General features: G+C 49.0%; 2 protein-coding genes across 2 annotated transcripts in view; one reads left to right on the plus strand and one right to left on the minus strand.

Annotated features, from left to right (window-relative positions):
• The first annotated feature begins 1,938 nt into the window (after positions 1 to 1,938).
• Positions 1,939 to 10,921, plus strand: LOC134505422 (testis-expressed protein 47-like). Its single transcript, XM_063315103.1, is given in 8 exon segments — positions 1,939 to 2,207; positions 2,209 to 2,296; positions 4,050 to 4,119; positions 5,295 to 5,398; positions 5,683 to 5,747; positions 7,256 to 7,451; positions 8,833 to 8,992; positions 10,522 to 10,921. Coding segments are annotated over 8 exon segments (990 nt in total). The 3' UTR covers positions 10,560 to 10,921.
• Positions 10,922 to 10,999: 78 nt separating this feature from the next.
• ARHGAP17 (Rho GTPase activating protein 17) overlaps positions 11,000 to 14,338 on the minus strand; it is a 74,054-nt gene continuing 70,715 nt past the window's right edge. The window contains exon 20 of the mRNA XM_063315021.1: positions 11,000 to 11,947. Coding sequence (XP_063171091.1) covers positions 11,802 to 11,947 — 146 coding nt within the window. The 3' untranslated portion in view covers positions 11,000 to 11,801. The remainder of the gene's footprint in view (positions 11,948 to 14,338) is intronic.

Below are 14,338 nucleotides of genomic sequence, written 5' to 3' on the forward strand. Positions count from 1 at the left end.
ACAGCGGGTCAAGAACATGAAGAGCTGGACAGCACCTGGCCCAGACATGATCCACACCTACTGGCTAAAGAAACTAACAGTGCATGAATGGACAAATGAACCAGCTGCTAGCAGCAGGCTCCCACCTAGACTGACTAACACAAGGAAGGACAGTGCTGATCATGAAAGACCCCCACAAGGGAACAACAGCATCCAACTACCGGCCAATAACCTGCCTCCCCACAATATAGAAAGTCCTATCAAGCATCATAGTTGCCAAGCTGCAGGACCATATAGGCCAGTACATGAGGGAACAACACCAGAGGCTCCAAACACCAGCTGCTCATAGATAGAGCAGTCGCCCGAGACTCAAGGTCTGGACAGACCAATCTGCGCACAGCCTGGACTGACTGCAGGAATGCCTACGACTCAATGCCCCACACATGGATCTGTGACTGCCTGGCACTATACAGAGTCAACAGGACACTCCGGACCTTCCTCAAGAACTGAATGGGACTGTGGAAGACAACACTGGAAGTCAACTCAAGGCAGCTGGCACAAGTGGCCATCAAGGGTGGTATACACCAAGGTGATGCACTGTCCCCACTGCTGTTCTGCATGGGCTTGAACCCCCTCAGCCAGATTATCACAAGAACTGGCTATGGATACAAGTTCAAGAGTGGAACTACCATCAGCCACCTCCTCTACATGGATGACATCAAGCAATATGCTAGGAGAGAATGAGACATTGACTCACTGATCCACCTGACAAGGATCTACAGTGAGGACATTGGGATGTCATTCAGACTGGAGAAGTGTGGCCGGATGGTAGTAAAGAGAGGGAAGGTAGTTATGACTGATGGGGTGGAACTACCAGCAGGCCACATAGCAGACATACAGACCAGCTACAAGTACCTTGGTATCCCACAGACACATGGGAACCATGATGAGGAGGCAAGGAAGACAGCAACAACCAAGTACCACCAAAGGATAAGACAGGTCCTGAAGAGCCAGCTCAGTGGGAAGAAGGAGATCCATGCCATCAACATGTATGCCCTGCCAGTCATCAGATACCCTACTGGTATAGTGAGCTGGCCAGAGGAGGACATGGAGGCTGTCGATGTGAAGACCTGGAAGCTCCTCACAATGTATGGAGGCTTCCACCCAAAGTCCAACACCCAGAGACTGTACACCAGCTGGAAAGAGGGCGGGTGGGGTCTGGTGAGTGTCCAAGCCGCTGTCCTGGATGAGACCCAGAGCATCCAGGAGCACATCAGTAAGATGGCCCTTAAAGATGAGCTGCTAGAGAATGCCTGAGGCCACAGCAGGCATGGAAGGAAGATCAAGCAGAGGAAGTGCCATGGCAAGACAAGACCCTGCATGGGATGTACCGTCGACAACTAGCTGAGGTGGCTGACACTGGTGCAGAACCCTCAAACTCCCAGGCCTGTGGTGGAGGACCCGAGGTTGAGGAAGACACATACCACCCATAGGGGTGAGAAGGGAATTTTATACACACACACACACACACACTCATATACTGTATGTATGTATGTGTATGTATGTTTGTATGGATGCTTTGTGACTTTTATAATTTTTACAGTTTATAATAATAATAATTTGTATATATTGTTTTTAGTTTTGTTGTATGCCACCCAGAGTCACTTGCCTGTGAGATGGGCGGCCATGTAAATATGATGAAACAAACAAACAAACAAACAAATAAAGGGCCTGGAAGGAAAACCCATAAGGAGCAGTTAGAGGTGTTGAGTAGGTTCAGAAGAGAAGGATAGTCTCCACAGGGCTGTTGTGTAGAAAACAGCAAAACTCTTTGGCTCTTCCAGAAGATGGGACTGGAAGCAGTGGGTTGACACTACAAGGCAGTAGATTTTGGCGGGACATCAGGAAAAGCTTTCTGATGGCAACAGCTGTTCAGCAACAGACGAGGCTTCCTCAGGCATGGCTTCTCCTTCCCCGGAGCGTGCAAGCAGAGGCCGAGGCCATCGGCAGCAGGGGGTGCCCGCAGCGGGCTGGGCCGTGGTCTCCGAAGCACCTTCTCCCCTTCCATCTGCTTCAAAGAAGTGGTGCCCCCTTGGCAGATGCACAGGCCGCCCCCTGAGCCTGGCAGCCGATTCTACCGGCAGCCGATTCCAAGGCAGGCTTAACAGGGCAGATACCAACTTGGGCTGGCAGGTCAGTTACCTCGGTGGGTTCCGGAATGGTCCTCTGGAGCAAGATGGCAGAAGCGGTGATGCCCTCCGTGGCCAGGAATACCCTGCTCAGTGCGCTGGAGGAGAAGCGGCGGCAGCAGATGAAGGTGTTGGGGGGGCAGGGGTCCTGGGGGGGCAGGGGCTTCCTTCCACAGGCCTCTCCTCCCAACCCCAGCAGCCCCTCTGGGGTCCCGCACCACGCTTGGCCCTTGGGGGGTTGTTTGGTTGCAGCTTAGCATTTTGCATAAACCTGGCCAATTCACTAAGTCACGGTTAAGCAAACCACAGCTGGGTGGGATGTGAACCCATGCCTAGCAGGGTTCCCGACGATGTATCTCACGGCTTCTCTGCGGCTGGCCCAGCTGGCCATACTTGGGCTCAGAGGCTAAACAGGAGCCGCCCTGCTGAGTCTGTTGATGGGAGACCACTTGGAAATCCCAAGGCTGTGGGCTAGACTGGGAAACCAATCCCGGAGGAAGGCCAGGGGAAGGCCCCCCTTCCCCCATACCTGGATGTGTCTGGGAGCAGAGCTTTCCCTGCGTTCCTTGGCTGCCCGGCTCTCCTCTGTACTCCAGCTCTGCGGGTCTCTCTGGCCGCCTCGGCTTCAACCAGCTTTCTCTCTCCCTCAGGAGGTGTTCTTGGGGCCTTTTCTCCTGGTCAGTGGCCACAAGAAAGGCCAGTTGTTCCTTTTTTCCCTGCTCTTGCCCAAAGCGCAGAAGTCCCCAGGCTGTTTTTGCACGAGGAAAGAAGACGAATGGGGCTGCTGCGACTGGCTGCGTTTCCCCGGTCGCATCTCCCGGCACCTCTCACCCCTTTGGAGCTTTGAGGGGGTCTGCCTGTGTTCAGAGGAGGCTGGGCATTTCAAGGAGTCTCAAAGGGGGCACCCTCACCCTCTAACCCTAACCCCTGCCATCCTGTCCCTCAGCCCCACCCCACCCCGTGTGTTTTCCAGCTCATCAGAAGATGCTCAGCGCCCTGCACTGGAGTCGCTTTGTAATGACGGAATCATTGCTTTGCGCTGCCCTGGAGACCCTCCAGATCTGGACAAGGGAGGGGTCTCCTCCCCTCGATGCAGTGGTGTCCTCGGGAACGGGGGCAGAAGAGCCAAGAGACAGCCATAACCGTGTGTCCGAAGCCCCACCCTGTGCGCATTCCTTCTCCCCAGCTTGGAGATGCATTGGATGGGTTCACAGAATACCCTAAGTTCTGAGGTGTTATAGCATGTAAAGCCAAGCTGGTTTTGTTTGTGGACCATGGTTTATGGCTTAGCACTATGTGTGAATTCAGCCTTTGGCTGGGTTTGACCCAGGTTAGTATTAATTAGGGCTCAGCTACCTAACCCAATGTGCAGGAGCATCTGCAGGGGGTTAAAAAAAAATCAAGATGGTGGCTGCCACCACTTGGAACTGCAGTTATGTGGTAGCACCCACCATCTTTACTTTTTAGACCCTCCCCTGAGCAGACATCCCTGCTGGCTGCTTTGAACTGCATGACACACGGAACTATACACTAACTACAAACTGCGGCAACGTCAGGCTAACGTCTACCTGCTTACTTGGTGGTTCAGCGTGCTGAGAACAGAGCCGCGGGCTGACACCCCAGACTCCGCCAGCCAAACTGGCTGTTTTCCCCTTGAAGCACCCAGCTTTCCTTCTGGGGTTTTGTTTTGGTTTTTCTGCATCCTGCATTTTGATGGATTTCAAACTGGGGGGATGTGCCAAACTATTTATAAAAAGAAATGATGGGTTATTTGTGCAACTCTGCCCTGTTGACAGAGCTTCAAACATGCGGGAAAACCAAGTCCTAAAGTGTGGGATCTCTTACTGTTACCTAAACCTTCTGGTGCTTTTCTCCCCACAGAAATATCTGCTGCACCGGCTGTTCTTTGTTGCAATGCTGCAAGAAGAAGCCCGTGAGGGTGAAATCACAGGTAATGCAGATCGTGTAACCACAACCTTTGAAAGACCGAGCCTCGCCTGTAAGGGCGGAGGTAGCTAGAGCCCACCCCGTCCAGCCCATGGATGCTCTCGGTGTAGGTAGGAAAGAAGGTTCCAAGATCTTGCTGGAATCTCTCTCCCAGCTTAGCAGCTCTTGAGCCTATGCCTGCCCTGGGGTGGCCCTCTGCCATGGTGGTCTGAACTTTTCCTGCTGGTCAGGTTTCCCCAAATGGTGCTTTCAGGAGTCTTGTCTGTTCGGCGGGGTGGGTCTGTTCATCTCACCCTTCCTCTCCCGCCTCCACTGAAGATCAGTGTGTGTCAAGGTGAAGACTGCTGGCAATAACCATAATTTTGAATCCAGCCCCATCAGGTAAACCAGACTAAGAAACAGACACAGTGCAGACCTAAGCCTACTTTTATTAGAACAATTGTAGTAACAGAACCTTACAAGTCTGAATGAACTTCACCTCTTCTCTCTTTTATCTTTGTGAGAACTGGGGAGAGAGGACTGTCTGGGGTGTTTTTGTAAACCACTTTTTTGGCCTGGGCTGAAGGCTCATTTATCTCATCTTTGCCTTGGTGGTAGATCTTCCTTCTGTCCTTCAAGGCCATCCTCTATATTCAGTACAGGTGGTTTCTCAACGCTGATTTTTCAGAGGGTTACATGTGAACCCTGCCTCTAAGATTATTCAACAAACCACATTTAAACCAATATCTAATGTTTGTCAAGTCTATTTGTTCAAATCCAGAGGTGGGGAAATTGTGGCCCTCCAGCTGTTGCCTAACCACAATGCCCAGAAGGCAAAGCATCCCTAGTCTAGTTCAGCAGCACCTGGAAAGCTACCCATTGCCTTCCTCTGTTTTAAGTCAATGATTCACAACTGGCCTTTTGCATCACAGGCCCAATTGTGAAATTGTTTTTCAGTTTTTCCAACAGGTTAATCTGTTAGTGTGATTGATCTCTGAACAATCAGGCATGAAGCCATGTTTCCTCTACAGCGCCAGCAGCAAGAGAGGAACTCCTTTGAGCAGGTCCCATTGACACCAATGAGAAGGGGCTGAGAACAAGCCCATCATCCACCAGGCACTGGAATCTCGCCCCCCATCCCACTTTCTCAGGAGATTCTGGGCTGATCTCTCTGTTGATCTTCCCCCTTTCTTTTTGAAGACTATCACGAAGAACTTTTCCAGAAGATTTCACGGTGCCATTTGGGGGAACCAGCCTCAGGGGTTCTTCTCATCTATTCCCAGAGCATTCTCCATATTCTCGAGGTAGGTCGAGCAAATATTTAGAGTACCAGAAGAAGTTGAAAGATCCTTTTGTTTAATTATGTAAGAGTTTATAACAAATGCCAACAAAATCGACATCCAGCTTAGGCCCCAGTATGTAAGCATACATACTGGTAGTATTGCAGGCTCAATGTAGTTTCATCATTTGGAGGATTAAGCACACTCCCCATCATAAAGATTTGAAAACGTTACTTTAAATATGACCTCCCCCAGTGCTGCAACGCTTCAGAGCATCAGGTCCTGATGCCCATTTTCCCTCCCTGCAGGCCTCCAGCGGCACCCTCTACCACATCCTCAAGGACCTGGCACTCTTTGAAAAGCAGGGAGCAGGGTAAGTTGAGCAAGTGCTCCAGGGAGGTCAGCTCTGGGGAGGGGGAAGGGGCACTTCAGCCCCCAACCAGAGGGATGTTTTGAGGGTGTTGGAGTCTCTCTGCACAGCTGGGTTGAAAGGGGACCGTCTGATGGATGGATGACGCACTTGGCTAAAAGGCTACACTTATTTATCAAACTTGTCACCGCCATCTCCTTTACAACACAGAATAAATATACAATAAAAACGCAAATAAATACACGATAAAATTCCAATAAAATCCCATTAAAACCAACACAATTTCTTAACTACCCCAGCTCATAAAATCCAGATGGCTATGATCTCTTCAACCATCATGTAGGAGGGGCACTTCAAGGCACCAGCCAACCCCAAGTATGTTGATTCTCCTCCCTTAATTACCTTTTTGGTTTTATTTATTTATATTTATAGTTTTACCTGCATTTTTATTGTTAAAAAAGATCCCAAGGTGAAAAGTAATTTTTAAAAAAGCATTTATAGTAAGTTAAAAACAGTGTACACACTGATATTCAGAGCATCCCACAACGTTCTTCACCAGAGCTCACAGATGGTTTATGGTTCTAAAACAGCCAAAAACAAAGCCCCAAGAGCTGTAACATAAGAGAAGAAGAAAGCAGAAGGCCCAGCATGAACTGAAAGAAAAGCCTCTCATCCCTTCCGGCACTTGGATGTGTGTATAAAATGGGGAAGACCGTCATCTTATCTCAGGGATGGGGAATCTGCGGCCAGTCGAAGGTTGCCAGTTTACAGTTCCTGGGTTCCCTTAGCGTCTTGGGTGGGCATAAGCCTTTAGCAACTTTGGAGGGCATCGGGTTCCTCATCCCTGTTTTCAGAGGAAGGTAAAAGCGCACCCGTGATGCTCAGCCAAGAGGGGAAGGCAGTGGGTTCCAGAAGACATGTGGCTGGATTAGGAGCAGGGCTTGGTCCAATTCAGAGGGCAAGCATTTATGAGCAGAGGACTTCAGAGGAATGTCTAGATATCTCCAACTTGCTGGACGGCTAATATGACAACCTACTGAGGCCATCAACATCCAGCTGGAGTAAAAACATCTTGCATCACTTCAGGGAGAGACACGGACTTGGGTCTCCACTGGAAGGATCCTTGCCCTGAGAAATTGGTTATTCATCAGAGGCTCTGCAAAACTTCTATTTTCATACTGGCTTTCCCCCAACTACTACCTACCTGAGTATTTTCTTAAGGATTATTTCTACTCAGTTTTTATCCTGTTTTTACCTTCTGTTTTCATAATGATTGTAAACCACCTCTGGAGTTTTAGAACAGGAAGTGCTATGTAAACACTTGGAAGGAAGGGAGGCAACCTCCAATGTCCACCGGCAGCAGCGTAGCCACTGCCCCTGATGTGACCCTTCATTGCTATGCAGCTGCAAGCCTTAAATATTTTGACATCTGATAGAACATGGATGCAAGCATGTGTGTAATGTGTGTGCAGGACTTGTGGTTTTTGATATGGTTTCTCTCTCTTTTTTAGGGCTTTATTGCAAGACATTAAGATATTGGTAATATCTCATAACGTTCCCACCAGACTTTTCACACAGTGGTATGCCACCAAAGTGGACGTGCCTGTAACTTTGGAAGATGTTACCCAGAGCCAGACAACGGAAGAAGTTATTTCAGAGTGTCTTACACTCATTCTCAAGATGGGCGTGTACTTTGCCACACTCAAGGTGAGAGCAGACCCCTTCAGCAGTTCTCTCTGACATGAAGTTGACTTCCCCAGGACCAGCACGGTTGATCCAACATATATTTTGCCTGCACATAAGGACAATGTATTCCAACCGTGGATCTCCTTCATTTGGGACAAGGGTGGTAGTCCAGAGGGAAGGGGCTGTGTGCATTTCTGCGGCCAGAAGACCTCTTCAGCTTTTTGTCCTTGCCTCTGAGATGTCCTCAGGTAGCATAAAAAGTACACCAAATCCTGACATGTGCATTGAGATCAAGAAATCTGGTATTTCATTTGTTTACAACCTCCCTGCTTGGTCCAGAAACAATTGAATGTCTCCTCCCTCCATTCCTTCAGAAGCCAGTTCCTTCTTTATGTTTTGGCTAGTTACAGGCTTGGTGCTGTTCCAGTTTTGACACCTTCTATGTTAATAGTGCTGTCGTTGTGTACAGAAGACACTTGGGGACATGCATGAGATAGTGCGAAGTGCATTATGGGGATTCTATTTTACAGTAGGTTCTTACTTGCAATAGACCTGTGGGGTTTTGATGCATTAATGTGCTTTATATAAACAAAACTTTGATTGGAAATAATTAGTGCTTTTCCTGAAGGAGACAATATCCTGATCATGGAGATACAGAGCCAGAGTTCTCTTGTGTTTGGGTTACTGGCAGGGTTATTTTAAAACACAGGTTCCCAGACCATGTATTGATGCCACCTCAGCTTAAGTTAACCGATTCTGCGTGACCCAAACTGGGAGCGTCTCTTCAGCTCGCAGGCCCAGCACGACACAGCAACAAAGCCTCTCTGCCCGGCTCATGGAAACTCCATGAAAGGAAGCCAACACTTCAGGATGAAAAGTGGTGGTGTTACCAAGCAGTCAGACCTGTGCTTCCCAAACCTGGGTAAATTAGCCAAAATTAGGTAAAAGTGGTTTTTCCTTGGGTAATGATGCACAAGCCCATTACATTGACTTAAAAGCATTTTACCTACATTGGGTAAAAAGGACTTTCTGATCAGCAGTTCGGGTTAATGAAGGAAAAAGTCTGGGAAGCACCGAGTTAGACTCTTAAGTATCAAATTGCCAAAATGCTGATAATCCCTTTATCCACAAAGACCAAACTGGAGGAGTGTGCTCTCTCTCGCACACGCCACTGGCTTACCTCAGAATAGCTAGGAAGGGGCATTTCTAGCAGCTTTGGGGCATGATTATTCATTCATGCATTTAAGCAATTTGGAGGCTGCCAGACTCCCAACAATCCTGGATGCCTATGAAAAGGATTCACAAATGACCTGAAGACAGGCATATAAGCTGATTACAGAACGAACGCCACAGGGCTAAATCAAGTGGATTGACCACGTTGTGCTTCCCTCTTAATCTCAAGGTGGGCAACAAAGGCCTCAGTGAATGTCTTCACACTGCTGTGCCAGAGCTGCTGATCCCAGCAGAAACGATCCGGTATCTGTGCAGGAGTCAAGAATGTTTGAGCCCGTCGGAGTTTCTGGAGATGTTCAATGCCCCTTTGCAGCCGAACATGGACTCAGGTACCCCTCCCCAGAGGGAATGCGCCCCCCCGAGCCCCCCATGTCTCCCGGCCCCAGCTCCGCGCTCCAAGCAGTCGGCCGCAGACAGATGAAGTTCCCCCTCCTCAGCCAGGCTCTAATATGGCTTCGGTTGGCGTCCGGGGGCTGTTGCTGATCTGGAGCTGCGCAAGTCACTGATCTTGCTGTGGGGCCTAGAAAGCGGCAGGCTCTGCCTGGAACCGCAGATGGTTGCATGCAGGGCTATTTGACGTAACGGTTTGTTTGGAAAGCTGCTGCTTTTCTGCTTTAGCACAACTAAATGATGTTAGCAATCCATTCAGTTTGTTTTTCTATCCCCACCACACCTTGTTTTTAACGTCCCAAAGCCTTTCAGTTAAAAGCATGTGGGTGGATGGAGAAAAAGGAGCCCCAAGGAAAATGTCTGATGTGAGGACAGTGACCCGCAAAAGTAGCCTACTGTTTTCAAGAACGCTGAGAATCGTCTGGCCAAACTGTGCTGAAAAAAGCATAACGCACGATACCCTATCAAGAGCCAAACTCTTACATTAGCTCCCCATTCCCAGACTCTAAAGATGCGGCCCATTTTGCCATTCTGTTACCTGCAAAGAAATTAAGAAATGAAAACGCCAAAATGCTGGCTGTGTTTAAATACTGTATCACAAATCACCCAGCCTGCCCCCAAGATGCCAACAGCAAGTCACAGTGGATGACGGAGGCTGCCATGTGCCACTCGGTGCTCCCACCAACCCCAAAGCAGGCTGCAGCCTGAGGCCTCCCCCCGCTTCCTGCCCTTTCATTCAGCTCTAACCCAGTGTTCCTAATCTGAATATGGGGCCTGAACGTGAACTGCAACTCCCAGCACCCCCAAACCTGACAGGACATTGGCTTGCTTCAGGCCTCTTCTGCCCCACCCCTTCCCAACTGACCGTGGGGGGCGGAGAGCACTTTAAATTGCAGAGAGAGTAAAGCACAGCAATTTCCCCTTTTATTCTTTTGAATCCAATAGAAAGGTGGAAATAAATCATAAAAAGCAGCACAGGACTCTTTCCATCAGCAGGGTAACTCTCCCCAAGCCCGGCGGTGGAATGGGACCCTACTCGGCACACTAGGAGAAGCTGCTAAAAGGAAGATCAGATTAAAAAGAGACTTGGTCTAGCTGGGGATTATGGGAAGAAATACGTGAGAAATTGCACCCCAACGCATCCCAGAGGGAGGGCCCTTTGGGCAGGGGCCAGGAATACTGGAGACGGCTCCACTCTTAGCGTCCTTCCCTCCTGGTCAGACGACCCAGAGCTTCCCTGCTGCACGTTCACACGTAGAGTGCACCTGAGGGGAGAACAGGAATGCACGCACGCACGCACGCTCTAACTGGGCCAACACAAGATACAAGGGCAACATGTATGCGCACTCTGATTAGACCCTGAGGAGAGACTGCACACAGCACAAGAAGAACATACACATCCCTCTTCTGGTTACCGCTGGCAAAAGGGTTGGGAAACTCATGTTCTCTCTCTTCCCCCGCTCCCCAGAAATAGTATGGCCTACTCCTACTCATATGTCCACGTGAACTCCTACGTAACTCCTGGCAAGCAGCAACCGAGGAACGTGACTGGCAGAGTTGGGTGAGCTTTGGTGTCCGTTTACTCTCTTCACCCACCCAGAGGGAAAACGAAGGAAGCAATAAAGTTGTTGGGAAGCCTGAACAGTGCCTGGCTGGTGTTACTTCAGACCAGGGCTGCGGATCGGTGGCTCTCCGGAAGTTGCTCCACTCCAGGTCTGGGCCCTGACCCTGCACGACTAACAGTATTCAGGGAGGGAAGAAGTTAGGGGTAAAGCTCTACTCTGTGGTCTCCACATCCTAGCATCTTCCAAGTTCTTGCCAAGCTACTTGCTTGAATTTAGCCCTTTTTCTTTCTGGGGTGACCCCGCTTCACTTCCCAAGCAATTCAAGTCACTGAAGGTTAAGAGAAAAGGCTCTTTGGGTAGGAAAATTACAATAAATCTGCCTTGCAGTGACAAAAGTGACAGTAATGTTACTCAGCAGAGGAACCCAACAAGATGTTCAAAGTAACTTTGAAAGTTCAACTCATTTATAGCAATACACATTTTCCAAAGAGTTCAGCTTGACAGCAGCTGCCTATGGATGTTACAGAAACCAGAGCAGGAGGGTTAATACAAATATCTGTGACAAATGAAGGGGTAAAGAACAATACTCTAAAAAAAGAACAGCACTGAAATGGTTAGAGAGGCAGTGCATTTCCTTCTACAGTGTCAAGTCCATCAAGGCACAAGGATACATCCACCATTTGGAAAAGTGACCGATAACCAGCAGCCATCTTCTGCACCTGGAGCCATTTTTTGGTTCATACTTGCAACAAAGTCTGCAGCATATCCGAGATGGCGCGTCTCTTGGCAGGCCATCTCCCCGATACGGACGAAGAGGAGGAGTTCGGCAGAGGCCTCGAAAGGGCCATGATTTTCGTTACAGGCGCGTCGCTTTGGATTCCTCTTGGAACTTCCCGGCAAGCGCCGTCTCTGTCAGCAGCAGCAATCAAGCTTCTCATGCAGGGCCGAGCAACAGCCAGAACACCCCAGGGCTAGCTTGGGCAGCTTCGCCAGGACACAGGTCATCGAGCTCCCCCTTTGCAGGCCACGCCTCTTCTCGGGAGACGCGAGGGGGCCGCAGCACCATCCCCACCATAGCTGCCGCTGCTTCCTCTCCTTTTTTTAAAGCTCCTCACTGTTGATCCTGGACAGGCTAGGTTTTCACTGGGATAGAAAGGGCTGTTTCGGAGTGATTTTATTATTTTTACAAAGCAGTGCTCTCAGTATCATGATCGAGATCAAGCACAAGGTGGTTGTGTGAATTCTGATTTGGCGAAGTCACCAACTCTGGGGCAGGAGGCTCCACACCAGAGAAGCCCCGTGATGGCTCTTGAACCTCGGAACCGGCATCTGTGCAGAAAAGACATTAAAACATACACAGTGCAAATGCTGAAAGCTAAACCAAGGCCTGGGATGCCGATTCACAATGCTCTCCCACTAACAGGTCCTTCTGTCGCCAACACTCTGCCCAAACGTCTCTGGATTCAAAGAACAGGAATCTCAGCAGTGGCTGACTCAGGGGTCCCCTAGCAACTTTATGCAAGGTTATCACAACAGCCACAACGGCCAGTAACTTCCTTGTGGAAGGAGCCTCACCTTCTCAGAGATAACAGGATGTGCCTTCACTTTAAATTTCAAATTTGAACAGTGAAGCTCCTGGAAAACAGAGCTTTATTTTCAGGCAGCCAAAATAGGCAGTTTCTTCATGTCATATGGGGAAACTGGTTTGCTACAGGCTAAAAATCCAACTGTTAGGCCAAGCTAACATCAACTCAGATACTTCTGGAAAGGCACAAACTGCTTTAGTAGGGGAAGTGTAATTTGAAGGAACCTGGAAGTGGGCAGAGGCTCCATTAGCAGAGTAATTACGTGGGAACAATTTGGGAGGGGGGCTTGCCCATCATGGCTACCTAGCTCTCTTACCCATTTCAAAATCCAAGAGACACAAGCGTGCCGCTAGGCAGTTTTTACATCTGTGACCTCCCTGTTCTCCCCCTCCCCCTTCCCCCGACATGCAAGCAGCACTTGTTGTCCACAGATGTGCAGCCATGTGTGATGGGTCAAGGGGAGCACTTCCTTTTCAACGCAGAATGACTGCAGAGGCTTAGCTGCACCTGCTCTTGCACGTTTCCTCGCCAGCGGAGATGCAAATCCAGTCCCAGCTTTCTGTACTAACTTCCGCTACTCTCTGACAATCGCTCCTTAGGACTGTCCACACGGGCAAAGTTTGGACTGGCACTGGACTGGCTCTCACTTGGGCCTAATGGAAGAGCTTTGATGACCCCAAACTTCCAGTGTTAGATGAGAGTTGCTGCTAATGCACGCTGGTGCACAAGGCAGAACAGGGGCTCCACCAGATAGGCTGCTTTGAGTCTCACCCAGAAGCCTCTACAGCAGCGTTTCCCAACCTTGGGAACTTGAAGCACGGCTGGCTGGAGAATTCTGGGCATTGAAGTCCACACATCTTCAAGTTCCCACGGTCGAGAAACACTGCTCTGTGGGTCGGGTCCCAATCTGCTCTTCTCCAGAAAGATGCTTTGGCTGCTCTATCGCCTTCTAAGTCAGGGTCACATCCAGCCCTTCCAAATTAGGCAATATTTCGAGTTGAGCCTCTCTACACACAAAAGACACAGCTGCTGCAGCTCTTGGCCAGCAATACTGTTAACTAAGACAGAAGAATGCACATTGGCTGGCCTGGGGCAATGGCCACTTACTCCAGGATCGCACCAAGTTTGTGTTTTGTTGTTTAAGAATACAGAAGTCATCTGAGCTTCCAGTCTGCACAAGAGGCCTCTTTCCAGGTTCTGCTTTCCCTGTTTCTAAGCCTCACGCAGTGGAAACGCCGAGTTCGTACAGCAGAGGGAACAGTGGCCAGCGCAAGGACTGTCACCGACCCGCTGACTCCTCTGTCAGCGGAGAGAGCTCAGACTGCACATTTGCCAGCACAACGGCTGAGGAAGGGAACGTTTATGTGCGCCTGTGTGCGCACATGAGCGCCTTTTATTGGTATCTGAACATGCTATGACTGATGAAGCTCTGGAGATTTTGAAAAGCAGAAATTCATTGCTGTGCCTGCTGATGAGAGGTGGACAAATACGGATCTGGGAGGGGGCAGTAATCCAGAACACATCCAGAGAATGCATTAATATGGAGATAAATGTTACAAACAAGGGACAAGGAAAGCATCACTCCTTTCTCATGCAGGATTAGTCCAGGTGCAAGCAAGCTGTGTTATGGTGAACAGTTAGTCAGAAACAGAAGCTGCATCCATGATTATGCATGTGCAACATTTCTGGCCAATCGGAAGGCCTCAATTTCTTCTTACCATTTCCAATTTCAGATCCTACTGAATAAGGCAGCTCAAACATCTAGATTATTTAATAAAATTCTCAATTAGAATATTATTTGTAGAGTATATTACAACCTAAAGGACTCAAAGAAATATTTTTGCAGCTGAAATGTGTTTTGTTCCAGTGGCCATAACAGTTCTGCAGGGGTCTGTGGATCAATATATGTTAGAGTCTGCTAAAATTAAGGGATGGGCATGCGCTATTTCATTCTGCCAGAAGTCAAGGCCTTGTCCTAAAATGCTGTTTAAGATTAACATTAAGCTTAATTAAGAAGCGCCCAATCCAGATTAAGAAATAAAAACAGCTTGTAAATATTGATGCAAGATGGTTTCCAAATGAGTAACGGATGTACTGCATCAACAGGGAAATTACTTTGTTAGCTAGCAAGGGA

Source organism: Candoia aspera, chromosome 14 (assembly GCF_035149785.1).
Source record: "Candoia aspera isolate rCanAsp1 chromosome 14, rCanAsp1.hap2, whole genome shotgun sequence".
NCBI classification, from domain to species: domain Eukaryota; kingdom Metazoa; phylum Chordata; class Lepidosauria; order Squamata; family Boidae; genus Candoia; species Candoia aspera.